The following is a 21,148-nucleotide window of genomic DNA, read 5'->3' as shown; positions in this document are numbered from 1 at the left end:
GAGGGATTTATGTGACTCACCTGATAAGTGCTTTGATTCACAAATGCATGTTTTTCCAACTAATAATTTATCTGTTGCCAATCAGATGTCTCCTCCATCTCCAACCAATAACATGAGGCGCCCCCACACACGTGTCTTAGTCACAGTCTGGTAGGGAATGAGGTGGAAAGCAAAAGGTGGAATCAGACGAGCCAACGTTAGCTTTGGTGGTCTCAACATTTGACTTGTGCACAATCAAAATACCACGATACAGTGACTGGGTTGAGAGAAGACATGTCCAGCCTGTATACGTTTTATATATTAGTATTATGACAGCTGCTAGCATAAGCTGCTACTCGTTTGTTTGCCGCAAGCTAAAGTGTGCAATAAAGCTCTGATCTTTAATGACTGAGTAAAGGCAAATTCTTGACAAAATAAATGTTCAATCTACTTTGTGATTCACTTCACCATTTACTAGTCAGTGGGAAGAAGAAGTGAAATGCTTCCATATAGTATTGTTTAAAACCAGGGTGTGCCGGTCAGATTGTATCCATATTCAGATGCTCAAACTCAGCCACCCTCACCAAAACTCTGCAAGTATTTAGCCTAGCTTAGAAGGTAAACAAGACACACATGTCTGTTGCGTTCAAAGGCAAGGGTAAGAAACGGACAGCCTGGTGTCACAGAATTGTTACAGGTGATTATCATTTTAAGAATTGAGTTTGAAATGTCTAATTGGGTTTCCTGCATTGAGTCATAATCGTTCATGAGAGAATCGCGATGCATCTAAGAATCAATGTTTGCCCCCCCACCCCTAGGTGCCACTGATCTGACCCTATACACGACACCTTCGATACACATCCGACAGCTCTGGCTATCTAACATGAAGGCAGCTATAGCATAATAACTCCCAATGATGACGGCGACACTCGCATACTCTACTTGATCGGGTCTCAGCAGTCTGGACGTGTCCTTTCCTAATTTGTCACGTCAGAAATCTTTGGTCCCTCTCAACTAAACCTACTGCAGTGTGTAGAAAATCTGCTTCCCGTTTTACACTGTTACGCGCATGCCCAGTATACATGAATGATCATGTTATATGCGTTTTCGAAGGTTTCCGTGTGGACCGAGATCACTTCAAAAACGATGCTGAAACTCCCCTATGGACGGAGATCGTTTGCTTTAAAACTACGTTTAAAACAAAAACGTATTAGTTGGGATAGTGTGTGTGTGTGTGTGTGTGTGTGTGTGTGTGTGTGTAAGACACATCATTCAGTTTATCACATTCTTAACATTTATGCATAGTCTGAAAATTCAGCTATTTTCCCAAAAGATACCTGATGCTGGAAATATGCCAGATTGTCTCACTCATAAATAGTTTAATATATCAGCCACAAGATTATGAAAAGGGTCTAAATGGTAAATGGACTGTACAAAGCACTTTAACATGATGTCATCATTCACCTATTCATTCACTGATTCCTCTGATTGAAGGACAACCCTGCTCGACCACTGAGCCACAGTCGGCCACCTACACACCTTCAGAAGAGCCAAGCATAATAATGGGATATTTCTATCGAAAGCAGTCCTACACTAAAACTATTTTTTTGTAAAAGAAATTAAGTTGTATTTAAATATGGAAAGAAAATATTAAATGTAATAACGTTTAGATACAATAACAGTGATTTTTGGGGCTCCAAAGTATGAAAATGCTATTCGGTACAAATGTCCCTAAACCAAATAGGCTCTTGTCCCTCAACAAACAACCACTGCCTTCTAGACTGTGACCTCACATACACTGTGGCCATGTTAACCTACAGATGGTGATCTGTGACTGTTATCATATTGAGGACACATACTGCTGTTGCACCAAATTCATACAAAACACACAGACACACACACTCTCTCATATATATATATCATATAATTTGATTATGCATTGCATAGCTATATTGCAATTTAAAACGTGTGTTCCAGTCATCTAGCATCATGCGATGACTGTTGACAAAAGGTGACCCTATGGAGATAAAATAGGGTCAAGGATTGTAGGAGCAGTTTCCCCAAAAGTGCACCAGACACTGCTACAACGCATCAAAAGTCCCAACTAGGTAACGCACACTGCGGCGGTTTGCACAAGAGATTAACCTAATCTCTTCTGGACTGCCCAACGCGGGTTATTTTAGGAGGAGGGTATTTTGAGACGAACAGCTGACGAAATAAGAAGTTGAATTTACTTAAATACTTAAGTGCCTCGTGCATCGAAGTACGCCGAATTAAAAAGTCGAGCATATGTATGTGCTGTAAAAGCTCAAAGTGTAATGTACACTTGATGTGTCGATATGCACATAGCAGTGTTTGGTCGCTGTGGCGGAGCGCTACGTTTTAACTGCCCCACTTGCCTCTCGCGCTCGTCTCGGGAACAGGTCGCTGCCAACTGGCTAACGGTCCTATTAGCCACCTCAGGACCGTCAAGCGTCTAGGTTAAATAAAGAGAGGAACGTCGGTCTAAATAACGAAACGTCGGCCTAAATAACGAGAGTAACGTCGGTCCAAATAACGAGAGTAACGTCGGTCGTCTGAACGGAGTTTATTAAAAAGAAAAAGATGACACTCACGTTGACAGAACGCTACGCTAGCTAATGTTAGCAGCGACCTTTAGTTAGCGGCGAAGTGATAGCCGTTCAAGCTAGCTACCTAATCACAAGCAGGCTCCTGCGGACAGAGGCTCGTCACCCAGCGTTAGCGGCACAAGGCCTCGGTCAGTGCCGCTCAGTCGCAGCCTTCACCCCGCATGAACGAGTCATCGAGTGCACCACTCGGAAGGGGAAGAAGCGCCCGCTAGTGAAAACCGACAGTTGTCAACCGCGGTGTTGGTAAAGAGGAGCGGTAACTAAGAGAATATAAAATAAGCCAGTAACGGTAGTTAAAGCGGTGCATCGCCAAAACACGGAACGATGTTAGCGTTACTCACCGAGGCGCGACGGGTCCAGCGGAACCGAGAACATCCGCAGAAGCACAGCAGAACAGCGGGGCGGTGGGCTTTAGCATTCTAATGCGAACCAGAAGGGAACCGTTCCTCAACAACACAGCAGCAGATATGCCATTAAATCCAGCTGGCAACCGGATGTTTCATTTCAGCCTCAACACACTCACGGCTTCAAAATAAAAGACACTTTTGTGCCTCTTGTTTGGATAATATATTTTATTTTTATTTTCAATGTGCGCATACATTCATGTACTGTTATTAATCTATTCCAGTAAATATAAGCAACATGATAAGCATGTACACAATGGAGAAACACATTTGAACACTCACATGCTTTGTTTTGCACCTTTTCAGTAGCATATCAACATTATGGATATTCATGTTGTGCAGTCAAACCATTGTTCAAACCAACAAACCCCTATGTTTTAAATTATTGTGCAGGTTCTGTACTTGAAAAACATATAAAACGTGAGTTTTGGGGTATCATGATTTAAAGTATATTTAGAATATATTCCCTTATGTTGGAACAGTAGAGCCACATATGCCATTCTGAGCGTCCGCATTATGTAGCTATTGTGACAATGAGACGCCGTATGTGATTATCTACTGTCACTGGAATGGAGAAGTATGAGTTTGAGACACATTGTGAAGTTTATTTTGAAAGCCCCATTCTTTTGTATCCTGTCTTTTTCTGTACACAGCCTCTGGGCCTTTAAACGGCGCAGGAGATGAATGAACATTAGTCAGACAACAACACGGGCTACAAATAAGTGGCAATTTGGAAGAACTGACATAGATTTCAGTGTGAAACTGCTCCCACTTTGAGGTTGGACTTCTCCCATCATGCATTTCAGCATGTCTGTAACAATAAGTTTCCTCAGATGGGTGAAAACAAGTAATCTAATGTAATTCAATTATATTTCTAATGATTCAGTGTCAATTACAGTCACATTTAGATATTGATTATAGTATTACTGCTGTTTTTGACATGGTGGCCAGATCACAAAACTTATTTTACAGCTACAGTACAATACCATTTGATTCAGAAAACCTTTGAGGCGAGAAGTAACCAAATCTTGATTAATATTTGATCAGCTCTGCCTGGTTGGACAGTGTGATCAGAGCTTCTCGAGCAGTGACTGACAGCTTTATCCGTCTCAGGATACAGTGACGGTTTGAGCACATGTGACCAAAAAGTTACTTTTACTTAGGTTGCCAACTATGAAGGCCATGTATCACATTTAATAAAAGACATATGATACTATGTTCAGTGCGGTCATGACCGAAACCAACGCTATGAAGCTCAGCATTTATACTCGTTAGTTACAATAACATGTTTCTGTGACACCTCCTACAGGAACTAGCGCATTGTAGCTTTTCTGCCTCTTATTGCACACTAGAAATGAAAAGCCGGTCTTCAATGTGGAGTGTGGGTTCAAGTTCTAGATAGGAGATGCCCTGTCACACATGCAAGAACATGTTCTGAAATGTGTTTGTATGTATGTACACACGATACAGTCAGGGCCATAAGTCTTTGAACTGTGATACAATTTTGTAATTTTGCCTATTTCCACGAGTTCAATGGATTTTAAATAACACAGTCAATATGTGGTTGACGTGTAGATCTTACACTTTATTTCAATATATAAAACACAAATATGGCTTTAACTGTTTAGGAATTACAGCCATTTTCACACGGTCCTCCATATTTTCAGGGGACAAGATAGTTTTGTGTGTACAAGCAGCAGTGGAGAATAAAAACATGTAACATACTGTAACGCAATGCGAATCAGGAATAAGTGAAGTTTTGAAAAATCCAGGAAAGACTGTAAATGGCGACTGGTTGTCAAATGAATCACACAGAATTTCTAAATAAAATATAAATGAATTTAACGTCCGTTGTAAAAGTCAAACCACCAGAACAAATAAAGTAAGGCTGAGTAAATTTAACAATGATGCAAAAAAAAAAAAAGTATACTGTACTAAGTGCATTCAATCTCCCCAAACTAACATAATAGTAAATAGCATGATCACGTTTAATACTTGGGAAAAAATCCTTTGCAGTCAATGATTGCCCAAAGTCTTCCACCCATAGTCATCAAACGCTGAGTCTCCTCCCTTGAGATGCTTTGCAGGCCTTTACTGCAGCCTCCTTCAGGTGCTGCTTGTTTGTGGGTCTTTCTGCCTTCAGTTCTATCTGAAGGAAATGAACTCACTTGGGTTGAGATCAGGTGACTGACTTGGCCTGTAGGAGCCAAATGGGATCAAACTTTGTTACTAAGTATGTGCACTGGGTGGTGCCGTTCTGTATTCCTCGGATTGGCTATATAATCAATCGGAGCATGATTGACGGCAGGTGTTGGACCCCGGAAAGGGCAAAGGGTTTTGATCGCTTGCGCGGTCAATTGTGGGCATCTAGGGACCATATTCATGTTCTACCACGGCTGGAAGAGAATACACTCATCTTATACCATACAACCTGTCCGTGGATCATTGAACCGAAGCAAAGGAATGCAAGGTAACGGAGGCGACGCAAGAGCGTCAACCAGATCAATCCAGAGGGAAAAGCACCACAGTCGCCCAGGTATTGGACGAGGCTCCTTTAACATTGAAGAATGTTCCATTTCTTCGCGCCGTCCAATCAGTTTTGCAGCAATTGGCTGAATCTGTTCAGATAGTAAAGCCCTAAACTCATCCTGCTACTTCTATCAGCTGAGACATCATCAATGAACACCAGTGACCCAGTTCCATTGGCAGTCATACCAGCCCATGCCACAGCACCATGTTAAGCAGGTGATGTGGTTTGCATCGGATCAGGAGCCGTTCCTTTCCTGCTCTACACTTTCCTCTTCTCATCATCCTGGTACAAGTTAGTCTTGGTTTCATCTTCCAAAGAACCTTCATCTAAACATGATCAGGCTTTTTTTTTTTTAGATGTTTTCTAGCAAAATCTGGCCTTCAGTCTTCAGTGTTCCCAGGGGTTTGCACCTTGTTTAAACCTTCTGTATTCAGATTCATGAAGGCATCTCTTGATTGTAGACTTTGACAAAGACACGCCTACCTCCTCCAGAGTATTCTTGACCTCAGGATTCATGTTATGAAGGTTTTTCTTCACCAAGGAAACAATTCTGCTACATCTACTTGACATGTCCTCCGTGGTCTTCTGGGCCTTTTAGTGTTGGTGAGTTTACCAGCACATTCCTTATTTTTAGAATATATCAAACTGTTGATTTGGTCAATCCTGATGTTTCTGCTATCTACCTGATATGTTTGTGTAGTGTCAGCCTTTTAATGGCCTCCAAATTCAACATTTTGAATCCTCTTCAGACCTTTTTATCTGCTTAATTTGTTATGAAATAACGAGGGAACAGACCACACCTGGCTATCGAACCATTTGTAAGACAATTGTCCAGTGACTTTTGAGCATCTGATAATGTGGGCGACCGTGTAAAAATGATAGTTTTGTTATATCATTTGAATTAAAGCTGAAAGTCTACACTTCAACCAAATATTATCCTTTTAAAATCTGTGTAAAGAGGAAAATAAGTCACAGTCCAAATACTTAAGGCTCTGACTGTACACAATTGAATACATGACGAGTTATGTATTTTAACTCAATACTCCATTCATGTTTCATAATAAAAAGCCACTTCTTTTCCTGTCTAATATGAATTAAATTGTAATGAAACATTCAAACCATTATGAAAGGCAAACTCAATGTGGAAAGAAGGGCTAGCACGAGCCACAGAGTAGTTGATTCAAAAGATAATCAGAAACATGACTGACTGAAGAGCTCGTCCAGTTTAACTCTTATTTGACTTCAGCTACAGAAGCTTTAATGAAAGCGTGAGGGCTGAAGCTGCACCAGAGAGACTATCACTTTACAGCCGTTTTCAGTATAGCAATGTAACTTTTGTAGTTTGCCAGCTGGCTTAACAGATTATTGAAAGTATTTCCAAGTTATGCTAATGATTATTTACATGATCTGCATTTGTCTTCATGATTGTTTGTTCTCGTGAACGGCCGAATGATGTCACTTTAAATGTTGCTGCCGCAAGGAATTGTTGGTCGGCATTATCTCCTTTCCTTTCGTAAAGGCAGGTCCAGTGGTTTCTATGCTAAAGGAGCTAAGTTAGGAAGCATTGAAGCTCTTTTCCGTTGCGTATAGAGAATTCGACTTATCCGGCCACTTCATTTCACTCAGTTAGGAACTTCCCTAACCAAAAAGGACTATTCGACTGCAGCCCATATCATCATTTCATCCCTCAGTCCAAGTGGATGTTTTCTTAACTTGAAGACATTCCCTCCAGGTGTTCCTGAGGTACGGTGGTGGACCTGATGCCTCTGACCACTAAAAAACAGTTCCTAATTGTCCATTGGCTTACAAAACTAAGTGACCAAGACTTCCCATGAAACCTTTCATTTTAACCAACATGTGGGGGAAAAAAGTACCATACACACACTTTCAATAACTTTATTTTTTTCCCTTAATAGATCTGTACAATCAACAAATCAAACTTAAGATGAGCCTAGCAAAACTGGTCTGTACATGTTAAATGCTTTTGGGCACACGACCTTAACACTCATTTAAATAATCAAATGATGACTTGTCTAGCTATGCAAACACTTTTCTCACAGCTTGAGAACATTGATTGAAAAAGGGGAGGCAGGATGAACCAGAACAAACCAAACAGGAAAAAAGTAATACCAATAATGTTCCCTTTATACCTCTTTCTCTCCAGTGTTATAGAAAAGTACAGTCAAATATCTTATTTACAGAGAAATGAACAAAACTCTAGTTCGATTAAAATTATGTTTTGGTGAGGGTTATTGATCTGGATTTCAAAAAGGGGGACGGGCAGGATCAGACAGTTCATGTGAGACAGAGAGGACGTTTGCACACGAGCCAACAACAGACAATATGGCTACTGCTCCGATTCCAGCACCAATTCATGAACACCTTTAAGAACTCAGAAATGTCTTCCAGGTTATTCGTCAAAATGCCTAATTTCCTACATCGGAATTCTCTCTGATCAAGCACAAGCATGGCCTTTCCTCCTCCAGCTGCCCTCAGGCATGTTGAGCCCTGAACCAACCAGCCAGTCAACCATTCCTGAGATACATTATCGACATGATGTATTATTGAGTTTCTAAAGCGCTGTTAACATGTGTTATGTTATGCTTTCTGCTCGTAGTAGTGTTATATGGACCACTTAAAGCCCGCCTCCTTTTCTACATCCTGTCCTTCAATTTGAAAATAAAGCTGCCTTATTGCTCGGGTAACAGATTTCAGTGAAGAGACTCAATAAAAAAAAAAAAAAATAGTCATCTTGGAAATTAATCCCTCACAGGTTTCGTTTGAGTCGATCAGCGAAGTGCGAACAGGGACGGTCTGACGGCGTGACACTGGATGAATATTAGGATTCAATGCCTGAAAACTAAATTAAGATCTATCACAGGAGCAAGAGACGCATTCCGCTGCAGACTGAAGAGAAACACGTGGGAGGACCTCGTTCTTCCGGAGGCCCGTTTCATGAAGCAACATTACAAGGACTGCTGGAGGAGACCACGCTCACTTAGTTTCATAAAGTCAGAATTATCACCAGAGGGAGATTACTATGGTAACATATGAGACCAAATCGCAACCAGTCAACTGCCCTCCTCCTAACCAATCGGATCACAGGGAAAGACCTCATGCCTCGTACAGCACCCTGCCGTGATGATGAAAGGCTCCAGTAAAGCAACACGAGCAACACGTGTTTCTAGTGGTCAGTAGAAACAGGGCTTCTAACAAACAGTAGAGGATCACACTCAAGAGCCTGTGTGGCTGCAGTTACACCCTTATGTCATCACTTTAGCTCACATTAACATGAGGTATATGTATTAGCTAAATATAACCACACAGTTAACTGGCTCCCAGTCAATTATAAATGCAGCCTTCTGGTGAGCGACCTGATGAGCCATTAGTACTTTTTACTGTTCATGTGCATCACATATTACATTTTGTTCATCTTGGGAGATAATGTTTAAAGCAAACATAATTGCAACGCTTATTTATATCCTTACTTTTCATATTTCAATTGTGTTCTTCAAATTGGGCATTTCTACAAAAAACATGTATTTTGCTGCCTAAATAACCACCTCTCCACACGCCAGTAACCGTTTTGTATGCGACGTGTTCCACTCATTGCACTGCTGAGGTTCTTTAAATACTGCAGTCATCCAGCACCACCAGTGTCAGGCCCAGTGAAGCCACACGTCTCAAAAGATAGCCGGTGTAAACGGAATTAGCCCCTAAAATCTGAATTGTCAGCATTTCAGGTTTGGGTTGAGAACTTGTTGCTATGACAATGGATCCATATTGTCGCATCCACGTGAAGAACAAGGCCCTGCTGCCTGTGATGACAGCAGGCGGGTTTACCATGCGCAGTAAGGACTCCAACAGGATCCAGACCAACAGCTCACACACTGGTGTACTGGTTCTCCCCATGTCAGCGGGAATTAAGTCTTTGAAAGAGCAGCACACTGAAACTCTCACAAAACCCATTTCTTTGGAATTGTTAAACCAGAGGACCCCATGAGACGTTCAGTGGATTGGCCAACATGTGAAAATGAGTCAACACAGACCACCGCTTGCCTTCAGATTGAAATGTTTTCGCTTTTGTTAGAGTTTTGATAGATACAAATAAATAAATGTCAACTCGGCTATGGTGTCGTTAATGAGCACAATTTTCCAAGGAGTTCCCGCAGTACAAAATTGTCTTGTGATTATTATTTCTCTTAACTGTGGGAACAGGTCATTTGGGGATTTGGAGTGGATCTTTACAGTTCTGTCCGTCTTGAACAAACGGCATCACCAGATGGAATGTTGCCTCGCGGACACAGTCTGAAAAATGCACCATAGAAATATTGACCGAATGAAATGAAACATGGCGCTCCAATATGAAAAACTGTTCCAACTGCTTCATGTCTGGTAGGTTGAAATTGCTGGCTCCTCTAAAACGCATTGCAAGTTGGTGGATAAAGGTAGAGCAACAGGAAGCAGCTCTGTCCTGGTGGAGGAGCAGCAGCTCTGGAGGGACACCCCAGAGCAGGCCAGGTCTCTATGCCACACAGCTGGAGCCTCCCCTTTGCCACGCTGCCCTCATCAGTCTCTACAGCCCATCCCCCACATTCTATCCAGACAAGAACCCCAAAACAGCAGAAAAATCTTCTTTGAAATGTAGTCAATGAAACAAAAACAAAAAGCGTTTGTCCTTCCATACAGCAGGATGATCCAGTCAGTGAGCGAAGGCCCAGAGCAAAAATTAAGTTGGGATGTGGGAGGAAAAAATATTGGTTGAATCTTTATTTAGTTACAATATAGATTTTAAAGTGTTTTTTTCCTTTACATTTTTTTTTTTTAAACAAGTACCGGTTCTTTTTGTGTACAAGAACAAGAGGGGAGGTCGTCTCATTTTGAAGCAGTGCTGTTCTTGTAGATTATGCCTGCAAATTATTTAATTTCTTTTGAAAGAAATGGCGAGGGTCAAAAAACAAAAGAGCGATGAAAGAAAAAACAAAACAATCTTCTTAGATCCACCGGTGTGTCTGATGGGGCTGCGACCTCAGAATCACCCGGGGCCAAGGCGGCTGTTCACAAGAGAATGGGGAAGGGGGCGGGGGGCGGAGCTCAGAGCATGTAGGAGTTCAAAATGCCTCCACCCAAACACCCAGGCTCCTCTCTGCTAGCGTACGGTTCACTGAAGTCACCTGAAATGAGAAGCGAAACATTGGAATTATTCAAACGATGGCAGCACAAATTAGAGTCATACTCACATGTCACACACACACACACACAGCTTTGACTCGCTCTCCAACAGAAACACTGCCATCATGTATTTGTTGCAGGTGCCTTGTTGCAGTGTTCCAGACATGAGGCCGCAATAGAGTCCACAGTGAAAACTACAGCATAACATACACCAGAAGACCACAACATGCAGTGGTTCTCAAATGGGGTACCTGAAGGCACTCATGGGGGGTACGCGAGATTTCTTCTAGAAATATATTTAAAATAAGCATCCATTGAAAAAAAAAATCCTTTAGAAATAGCTATTTAATAAATATTCAATAAAATATAAGTGTAAGTTCATAAACTGATTTGTATATATTCTATAAAAAAAAAAAAAATCACATACTGATGGCACAGCACTGTGTATTACAGCCTTAAAAAAAAAAAAAAAAGGGGTTACTTGTCTGGAAAAAGGTCAAGAACCACTGCCCTAATGAACCATATCTGATCGCATCTCTGAGATGAGCTATCCCTCCTCCATTGTGATTGGACGGCGGGGCAAAAAACAAGAAACAAGTACAGCGTTTACCTAAAGTTGGACATGAAAAGAAGAAAAAAAAACGTGCAGCGCTCAGCATAGACGCTCCTCGTCACGCTGCTGCCGTTTGTAGCATAGCGTAAATATGATACCAAGTTTTAAAAATGTACAGCTATTGGACATTTGTGTATAACAGTGAAGTGCATGTCACAGACGGGTGTGTCGGGGGATCGTACCTCTTCTCCGACCATGTTCCACAGGTGGACCAGAGGGAGGCCTGTGTTGTTGTCGTAGTTTGAGACCTTCACAGAGAGACAGACAAACAGAGTGTCATTCAAATGGAGCTGACTCCCTGAGTTCAGTCCAGTGAGGAAGGAGGTCTAACCTGTGCAAGCAATGCCACTCCTCTGGTCATTTCCTCCAACGCGGCTGTAGCCTCTGGTGAAAAGCGATCTTCTCCTGATGGCGGGCATTTGAAACACGTGAGAACAACCACAGAGATCAATAGTTCCAGCTATACTCTGGGGTTCATACACATCTTGACCAATGGATTTCCAGGACTTCGAGAGACGATAGTTTGATTGAAAGAATAAACATTTATGTCTGCTTATATTTTGAGCGTCTTTCTTTCAAAAGCATATTAATTATTTCAAACTCAGCGTAAATGAACGTCATGAACATAACACATTTCCATGACTTTTCCAAAACTTACATTTTTTCAAGGACTTTTCCAGGCCATTTTAAAATTCCATGACTTTTCCATGACCGTAAGAACGCTGCTATAACTACTGGCACTGCTGGAAAAATGGTGTTGTGGCAGTAAGCTTGAAAATTATGCATTAAACAATGTTGTACCTGGAAGTGGGGCGATGTTGTCAAGCAATACCTCAGCCCCTTGAAACGGTAGGGTTACAAAATCAGACCTGGAAAATAAAACCGAGGAATCAGTTAAAGACACTTTGATGAACCACCAGAACGACTGCTTCGGCCTTCACCAGCGCGACAGTGTCGCTGCACCACACTTCTGTGGGTCAGGGCAACGACACAAGTACAACTGAAACTTCCCCCCTGATGGTGGCAGTAGTGGGACGGTGCACTGATCAATGCTGCAACAATCACATTTTACATTTCAGATAGTGAATTGGATTCAAAACTCTGGAGGAGAAATGTAGAAGAAACCAACAACCCCGGGTCTCAAACTTCTCTTTACATCTCTTTCACGTTTTAAGTGAGTGAAGAAAGGAAGAAAAAAAAAAAAAAGGAAAATAAAAATGAGAAATGCATTTGTGTGAATATAGACGCACAGCGGCTACCTAGACCAAGATTATATTTGGTCCTGGACTGACACTAAATTCATAGTCATATTTATTTAAAACATAAAAGTCCAGAACGATTCTGAATTCCAGAGGATGCCCCCAGGTGGAAGAATTAGGAAAACTTTCCCCACAGAGACTGTACACAGCAGAAGGAAACATTCTAAACGGCCACACAGACACGCACCGTATTTGCCGCAGCGAGTCGATCTTAACTCGGTCGTAGCCGCCGTAGTCAACGTATCGGATCTCCACCTCATTCGTTTCTTTATAGAAGGTGATGACCTGAGCTCTCCACCAGGCTTCCTCCGCCGCAGGAGCTGCACAGATCACACCAACTGGACGACAAACACAGACACATTATAAAAAACCCTGTCGACTTCAACAGAGGTACACCATCTTAGAATGAGTAAAGGTTTCACTGGGATTATGATTCAAACTGGGATGATTTTGTACATTCCTTTTCTACATAAGTTTGTTTTGGTAGACTGTTAGAATATTCACACTGAAGACAAATGTTCCTTTGTCGCTGTAGTGTGGATAGAGTGGATACGGCTGTGGGGTTAGTTAGGACTAAATTATGATTTCGATACCAGAATTCAATACCACAAATATGATACAATACTGGTAAATGTAATAACAATGAATGAATTACCACAAAGAAATAATACAATTGAATATGATTGTCTGATTTATGTTTTCTGTTTGTTCAAGAAATCTAAGAAAACACTTTGAATCTGTGGACTATTGCCTACTGTCGGTGGGGGCAAAAATTGCCCCCTAAAAAAAAATATGTAAATTTCCTACCCTGCATTGATTATATATGGCTATGTAGGCCTCTTGTCCGTATCCGACCAGATGACTACATCAATCTTTCCATAAGTATGAGCATTTGTGTTTGAGCCTGAAAGGTGCGGACGGCCAAAGTACTTCCAGATTTCACTTCTGGCATCTTTTTTCCCAACAAGCCGAGGATGGTTGGCAAGAGCTCCTGCACTATGTCTCCCCAGCGATCACTGAGTTTCAGTCTGTGTCATGTGTGTGTCATGCGTGTGGCCATGGTTACCTTCGGCGGGCGAGGGCAGGGCAGGCGTGCCCGGCTGCGAGTAGCAGAGGAACATCTGCTGGTCGAGGCTCCGCAGAGCGTGGTAGGTGGGATGGGTGTGCTGCTGGACAAAGACGTGACCGGCTGACACGATGTTCACCACGATCACTTCGACGGTCACTCCACTGGGGAGCAGGAGCTGAGGATGCAACGGACACGAGGAGGGGTTACTTCTGCAGGATCCAGTCTACACGTCATCACAACAAATATAATACTGCATTAATTAATATTAAATGAGACCAGTGCAGTGCAGAGAACCAGCAGAACTTTTGCCACAGTGAAATGTGACGTTATCCCATAAAGCACAGCAGGCAGAACACCTTGTAGGGTGTAGCTTGGTGTTTTATGCTCATTGGTTGGACAGTCCTGCCTTATATGAGCAGAAGCCCATGTGCCCTGTGTCTGTGTCTGATGAGCCTTCGGACCGACTCTTCTCCCCACGACCCTGGAGCAGACTCCTGTTCTGGTCTACCGACGGCTTACTGGGACTAGGAATGTGTTCACACAGCAAATCAGCTTTCTGTTGAATCCCATAATCAAATTGTTTTATGTCGCTTGTTTGGGAGGAAGACAAGTAATGGACATATTAACTATGTGAACTAATTTATGAAATATTAACTTTTTATTTCACGCAGCATCAGACCTAAACCGCATGGATTCCAGTGGACTTTCACTGTACTGAAGAGCTCAAAGCTTCAGTCAGAACATTGACAACCACAAAGCTTTGAATGTAAAAGTGGAAATACTTTCAGTACAGGCAGGTCTATCCACAACGTGGACGTCTCGTCCCATGTTTTGGTGAGCAGGCATACGGAGAACAGAGGTGAGGGCGTCCGATCCGTGTAAGAGACGGCGAACTGGTTGGTAATAAAGGAGTCGAGATTCACTGGTGCTGATTTGGGGCTCAGCGAGCGGAGAGACATGCAACTCACTAGAAACATCTCTGAACCAGCCTAGAGATTGTTTTGAGAACATCTTAGTTCTGATTGTAAGGGGTGGAAGCTCAGGGTAAGAAATTTACACATTTTTTAGGGGGCAATTTTGGCCCCACTGTCTGAAATCCAGGGGCATTTAAAGAAGAAAATGGGGGCATTTTTTGAAACAACATTTAACCTTTGTTCAAAATAATGAATATACTTATTTAGGCTCACAGTGTTTCCCCTACCATTATATTAGGGGGGCACCCTCGGCCACCCTTACATTTTTTTTTACATTAGTAATTTAAGGTTCCCTTTCCCAAAGAACCTTGTTCTGTTATTAAACAAACTAAACAGCCTTATGTTATTGATCTTATCTACATGACGGCATGTCATTTCTGTCTCTCTATGGTCGCACGTTTACAACTCTTCACTGCTCTCGGTATCGCGCACGGCGGAGCTCCGCCCTGATGCGCACAGACACGTGTGCGCACACAGGTGAGCGCTGAGCTACAGAGACACACACACACACACACACACACACACTTTGTAAGATTCTGGCGGTTTCACGGTATATTTTTCCAAATAAACACATTAATTTATTGACGCCGAAAAGGACCGCCATCGTTATTCACCACTCGCTCGCAACTGGCTAGCAGCTGTTTTGATTGGTACATAGGGAGCTAAACTGGCGGGATTTAGGACCCAGGGGAATCCCTTGATACTAGGGGCGCATGCGCGGCCGTAACGACTTTTGTCATTCTTCGGCCGGCAGCAACAGTTAATGTTTACAGTCACAGATGTGTATCTGTGGTCTGAGCTACTTACGTCTCACGGATAGAAGTTGACTCATGGTTTGAAAAAAAAAAATGACATCACCAAAATGCATGATGGGTAAAGCCCGCCCACTTTGCTGCACAGGAAAAGACTTCTTCCTGCACAAGAAAAGTCTTCCTGTGTGGGCGGTGTCATTTACCCAGCATGCATTTTGGCGATGTAATTTCTTGTACACCATGAGTCAAGTGAGTCACCATGAGACACAAGTAGCTCGGTCCGCTGCTCCTTCCGCTTCAAGCTGTGAACATTAAATGTTGTTGCCTGCCAAAAGGGCATTTTTTGCCTCACTCCTAGTGATATCAGGGGCAAACTTATATTTCTTAGGGGCAGTTTTGCCCTCGTGTATTTCCGACGCCGTGTAAGCTAAACCACCAGTCGATCACCCTTCAACCGTGGATACACCAAAAGCCAGTCGTCATAAGCCTAACTACCACACTACAGAGACCAGTATGGAAGTTGAGGAATTAAAGCCATAGTTAAACACTGCCCACCAAATTGCTCATAGCTTCTTATCACGTTTGACAAGTTCACTCTGCAGAAGGACAAATAAATGCTAAGAAACAAGTACGTGATAAAGTCCAACTTTTTTGGAGTTGACATATGCTCTCAGTTTCAGCCCCACTCTTCTGCCAATATATTATAGCGGCTACAAATATGTACACTTCAGTAATGGAGGCACAGAGCATCCAGAGAGCCCACCCTTACCCAGGAGGTCATGGGAAGTGATGGCAATGTCAGTGGGGGCGGCGCCGGTGCATATAGGTTGGTCATGTCCAGATCTTTAAACTTCTTCCCAATCAAGGACAGGGCTTTGTCAACCTGCTGCTGCGTACCTGCAGAGAAACACAAGAGGTTCAGAACAGCACTGATGTAAGACTTGAAGTCCAATGGTGCCCCCCCTCCCCCCAACTCACCCTCTATGTGGCAGATCTGGAACTCCTGTGTATAAGGCAGGGTGGAGATGTAGATCTTTGCGCCCGAGTTCTGCTTCAGGAAGCTCACGTATCGTCCCTGCTTCCCTATTAACCGCCCGACAAGATGCTGGTACGGGAAGACAACGTGTTAAAAAAAAAAAAAAAAAAGTAAAACACGTTATTCATACAAAACTGTAATGTTAAAATTTTATAAGAATGTAACCCAAGCCTGAAGAGAAAATTCCTGCGTTTACGAGGAAAACATTTACGTTACTCTGGGAGTCTGTGTGAATGCACTCAGCTCTACAGACCTTTAATGCTGTCAGCTGTGGAAAACTATTTTTCCCAGGTATATTCTTATCAAGAGTCAGCATACGCATGAAGGACTTTACAGAGACAGATTCTAGCCCACCGTGTTATTAAAAAGAATGAGGCTGGCGTCTAAATTATTCATCTGACCAAACCAACTAGTCTCAATGGGAAAACAGACGACTCCTCTAAACGGCCTGTGCTACTCAGCCACAAATGCACTGGTTCACAATGAAGACATACTTCTTCACAATAAAAACATACATATATACGATTTCATTTGAAAACCGGCTAATTTCCTTAAACAGCTGGTCAATGTACCATTTAGTAAACATTACAAAAGGAAGAAAGAAGTGCAGTTCTAGTTAATGGAGCCCAGATGATGAGTCTAAACTCAGTCAAAATGCAGTCTTTGTCCACTTGAAAACCTTCCATCGACACTGGTACAGAGGGAGCTGCTTGGTTCCATTTCACAGTGAGAGGACTTCTAAGGTGAAAAGCTGCATGGCGGGAGAAGGGTAGACCCGTCACACTGATAAGTTCTGGTTTCACTTCTCGTGCTCTTTGTAGTAGCGACTCACCTTCGGCACCTCGATCTCCCAGATGATGAGCTCGGCGCTCGAGGAGGCAGCATGGTTGCTCTGGCCTTCCCTGGCACCCATAGTGCAGCCGCTGTCCACCGAGTCCATACTGTTCACATCAGATCCTAGACACAAAACCATTAGCGCCGTTAATATTTACAGCCACATTCGACGTTTCCTACAGAGCGTCTAGTGCAACATTAACATAAACCGTAGCTTTAGCTGAGATACCTGAAAGAACAACATCTACGTCACACGTTAGAGCTTTTCTCCTCCTAACAATTGCTTTAGACTAGGGATGCACCGGTATTAATACATGTACTCTTAATCGTAAAACTACCACGCATGCGGCCACTTTCCCAGTAAGTCTCCCCTGCATTAACTTTGGCTGTGAGGTTAGTGTACTGCAAGCTACACTAACCTCACAAGACCGAGTTTCTTCTTGGTGTGATCGTGGGAGAGCTTTACCCAGCATGCAGGTGAAAAATACATTTATTGATTTACTTTGTATCACTGACTATCTGCAATTCTTAAAAACACAGAATATTTGATTCATACTTTTAAAAAAACGGATTAATTTACTTTATCTTTTATTAATTCAATATTAGTAACAAATGGAAGAGAAGTGTCAACTGGAATGCTAAATTTCCAGCATTGCAAAGTCAAATAAAATGGGGCTTGTAGCAGCATCCTAATGGTAAATTCAGCATGTTCTGAATCATGTGACATAAGCTGCTGTTATTCACTAATAAGTAATATAGACTTCTCTTCAAACAAATTCTCCTGTTACAGGTAATGAGCATTCAGCTCTAGTACTTTCCTCAGTGACTCCATGACTAGCTTTGGGTTGGTTGTAGAGTATCTGTGTCCATAAAAACATAGAGGTGAATGTTGTATCTGGGTTCAAAGTGTGCAACATAGCACAAGAGTTCTGATTCTCAATGACCGAGTAGCGACGCAAATCTGTGGCAAACTTCTTTTTTTTTTAAATCTACTTTGTGATTCACTTCACCATTTTCCTAGTCAGGGTAACTCGGTTCACTCAAAGTGCATGCTGGAAAGTTGGGCGGCGAACAGCTGTTTGTCTTCCGGTCTGTCTCTTCCTGTTTTTTTTGTTGCGCGAAATCTACCCAGAATGCAATTCGGCGTGTGAACCATGACTGAGCCCAGTTACACTGACAGGTAAGTAGCTCCACTGCGCTCCCAGTATTAAACTGTAAAAAGTCAATGTTGCTGCCTGCTGTTGTTCAGCTATGGACGGCTCGCTGACAGTACTGCTGTCTACTTGACTGGTGCTGTTAATGGAATCAATGTGTTTAAAAATATACACCGTGATATACTGTGAAACCGTCAGAATCTTACAAAATACCGTGATATGAATTATTGGCCATACTGCAAAGCCCTACTTCCATGCAGTATCAGGGGCCTGACCGGCAGCCACCCTCACCAAAACTCTGCTAGTATTTAGCCTAGCTTAGAAGGTAAACAAGACACACGTGTTTCACGTCTGATGCGTTCAGGGGCAGCGGTAATGAACGGACAGCCCGGTGTCACCGAATTGTTACAGAATTTAGTTTTTAATTTCCTGCATCGAGTGAGTCATAATCGCTCAACAGTCAATCGCGATACATCCAAGAATAGATTTTTTTTTTCTTCACCGCTAGTGTGTGTTCCCGTATATCTAGGTTCTACTAATTCCAAGATTTTTTTTAAGCAATTAAAAGACAAACTTATCTTTCAGAATCATTTGAATTGTGTTTTTTTTTCCAATAACCACTATAGCTGGCTATAACAAATTAAAATGATAAATATATAGCTTACACCGACTTTCGAGCAGTTGAAATTATTTTTGGGACAATGGTGAAGAAAATAGTTGCTCCAACAAGAACGATCTGTATCAGCCGATGTGGCTCATTAATGATCTGAAGTTGGTATGATCAGGGGAAAAAACAGAACGGTACATCCCGTAAAGTTATATTTTTCTCAATTTTTTCTTTTGTGCCGATCAGGTCCGAGACTGAAAACCGTGATAAGATCCAAACCGTGACCCTTTGATCCGTTGCACCTCTACTTAGAGTTCATTGTACCATATTAACCCAATAGAGCTCTGCGCTCTCAGGATGCAGGGCTACTTAAGTTCCTAAAGCAGGATTAAGACTTTGTTAGACAAATTCAATGTGGGGGCCGATGATTCCAATCATAGGCATAGACAATCTAAGAGTTAACTCTTGGACGATATCTCATTATCCAAATTTGAAATGCTCAAATATCAGTATCGGCCTAAGTAAATACAGTAGGAGTGTTGCTGTACTCAGAATCAACAGATTGATGCCTCACCTCCAGACTGGTCCGTCTCCACCTCACATGTCCCGTGAGCTCCATTCCTGAGGCCCATTCCATTAAGCCTCTTTATCTCGGACACAGCCTCCAGTGAGTTTACTTCAGTTGCCGCCGTGGCAGTCTCCCGTGATTGAGGCCGCGTGGCTTCTTTTGCCGACAAGTCTGTAACCTGGATCAGATCTATTTGGTTTTCAAACGTGCTGCTCTGGAGGTCCTCGTTGCTGATGCCGTCCTCAGAGTGGCATGTACTGCAGGCCGAGTCGTCGGCCAGCGCTGCTGCTTCGCCCTCTTTCAGTTTCAAGTTTAGCAAAAGGGTACTTTGTGCTTCTTGATGCGAGGGTGTTAACCAATGGCTTCTCTGTGCAAGGTTTGTCTGATGAACCCTGTGACTGACCTCAATCGGCTCCCATACTGGAGCCGAGGAGCATCCGTTAGGCATCCCTTGCTCTCTAGACTCATTGCCCATCTGAGAGGAGCAAGTCAGTAGGTGGTGGTGCTGCGCTGCTGCTGCTGCTGCTATTGGCTCCTGTTGGGAGCACAGTCTGCCGCTAACAAGTGGAGTGTTGCTACTGCATCTGGGCTCTGTCACTTGGCCGCTGGTGACACCAAGGATCTCCTGGGTAGCTGCCGAGATGACCTCAGTTATGAGCCCGGCTGCTAATAGTTCCAGATCCTGCTCCTCTTCATGAATGCCCTCTTGGGTCTCTGACAGGGCGGTGGAGTCTAGGACCGGTGTCAGGGCTGTGGAGGTCAGGGTCGGGGAGGTAGGTGTGCTGGCTAGAATGTGTTGGTGGAAATCCCGTGCTGAAGAGGGTGTCTCTAGAGAGTCTGCCTCTGATGAGATCCCTCTCTGCACTTTGGCTGGGCTGGCTGCACAAATAACCATCTCATCCTGCGTATTAATAGTGCTGTAGTGCTTTGCAACTTCCCCTTCTGGCTCCGGCCTCTCTGCATCAGAAAGGTGTGTTGTTGTAGGGCAGGAGCTAGTTACTTTGGTAGACTGGCAGGGCAAGATGACCTCTTCTACTGTGGCTTCTGGAGCAGAGGCCAGATCTTTGACTAGGTGTTTCTCCAGCTCTTTTACCAAGGCAGGTGTTGAGCTCTTCTCTGGGTCTTTGTGGTCCTTCAGTGACACCTGCAGACCGTCTTCTTTGCCAGGTGATAGCAGAGTCGGGACTGAGGGTTTATGGACTTCTTCTTGTTGTTCTATTTTGCCAAAGTGAGGGGCAGCTTCTTCAGAATTTTGTTTCATTGAAGGTGCCGCTTCAGTGCCATACATTTGGGAAAGGTTATCATGTTCTGTTATCAGGTTACTGACCTTTAGAGGTCTGTGGGTGGGGCTTTCTGTGTCATTTGTTGGGGATACAGTGCCAGTCTCAACCAAACCGTTGCTACCCTCTGCTGGAGATGCTCTAAGACGCGGAGCTGTTGGATCCCCGTCTGGGCTGTCATGGCTGATGAGCCTCTCTTTCTTCCGCGAGATGTACCACCACCAGCCGATCAGTGCAAGGACTCCGGGCAGTGTGTAGGGCACCACAGAACGAAACCTCAGCGGCAT

At 43.1% G+C, this 21,148-nt stretch overlaps 1 protein-coding gene across 1 annotated transcript; it reads right to left on the bottom strand.

The window, feature by feature from the left end:
• Positions 1–10,636: 10,636 nt before the first annotated feature.
• Positions 10,637–21,148, bottom strand: akap1b (A kinase (PRKA) anchor protein 1b; the record flags this gene model as incomplete). The annotated part of the gene is made up of 10 exons (XM_079224445.1): positions 10,637–10,717; positions 11,511–11,576; positions 11,660–11,733; positions 12,130–12,197; positions 12,775–12,925; positions 13,654–13,831; positions 16,152–16,279; positions 16,361–16,487; positions 17,251–17,375; positions 19,588–21,148. The coding sequence occupies 10 exons, from the start codon at positions 21,146–21,148 to the stop codon at positions 10,655–10,657; spliced, it is 2,541 nt and encodes an 846-aa protein (XP_079080571.1). The 3' UTR covers positions 10,637–10,654.

The sequence above is a fragment of the Taurulus bubalis genome (assembly GCF_910589615.1).
Source record: "Taurulus bubalis genome assembly, chromosome: 10".
In the NCBI taxonomy this organism is placed as follows: domain Eukaryota; kingdom Metazoa; phylum Chordata; class Actinopteri; order Perciformes; family Cottidae; genus Taurulus; species Taurulus bubalis.
The sequence above is the reverse complement of the archived record's forward strand: the minus strand, read 5'-3'. Positions and strand labels throughout refer to the sequence as shown.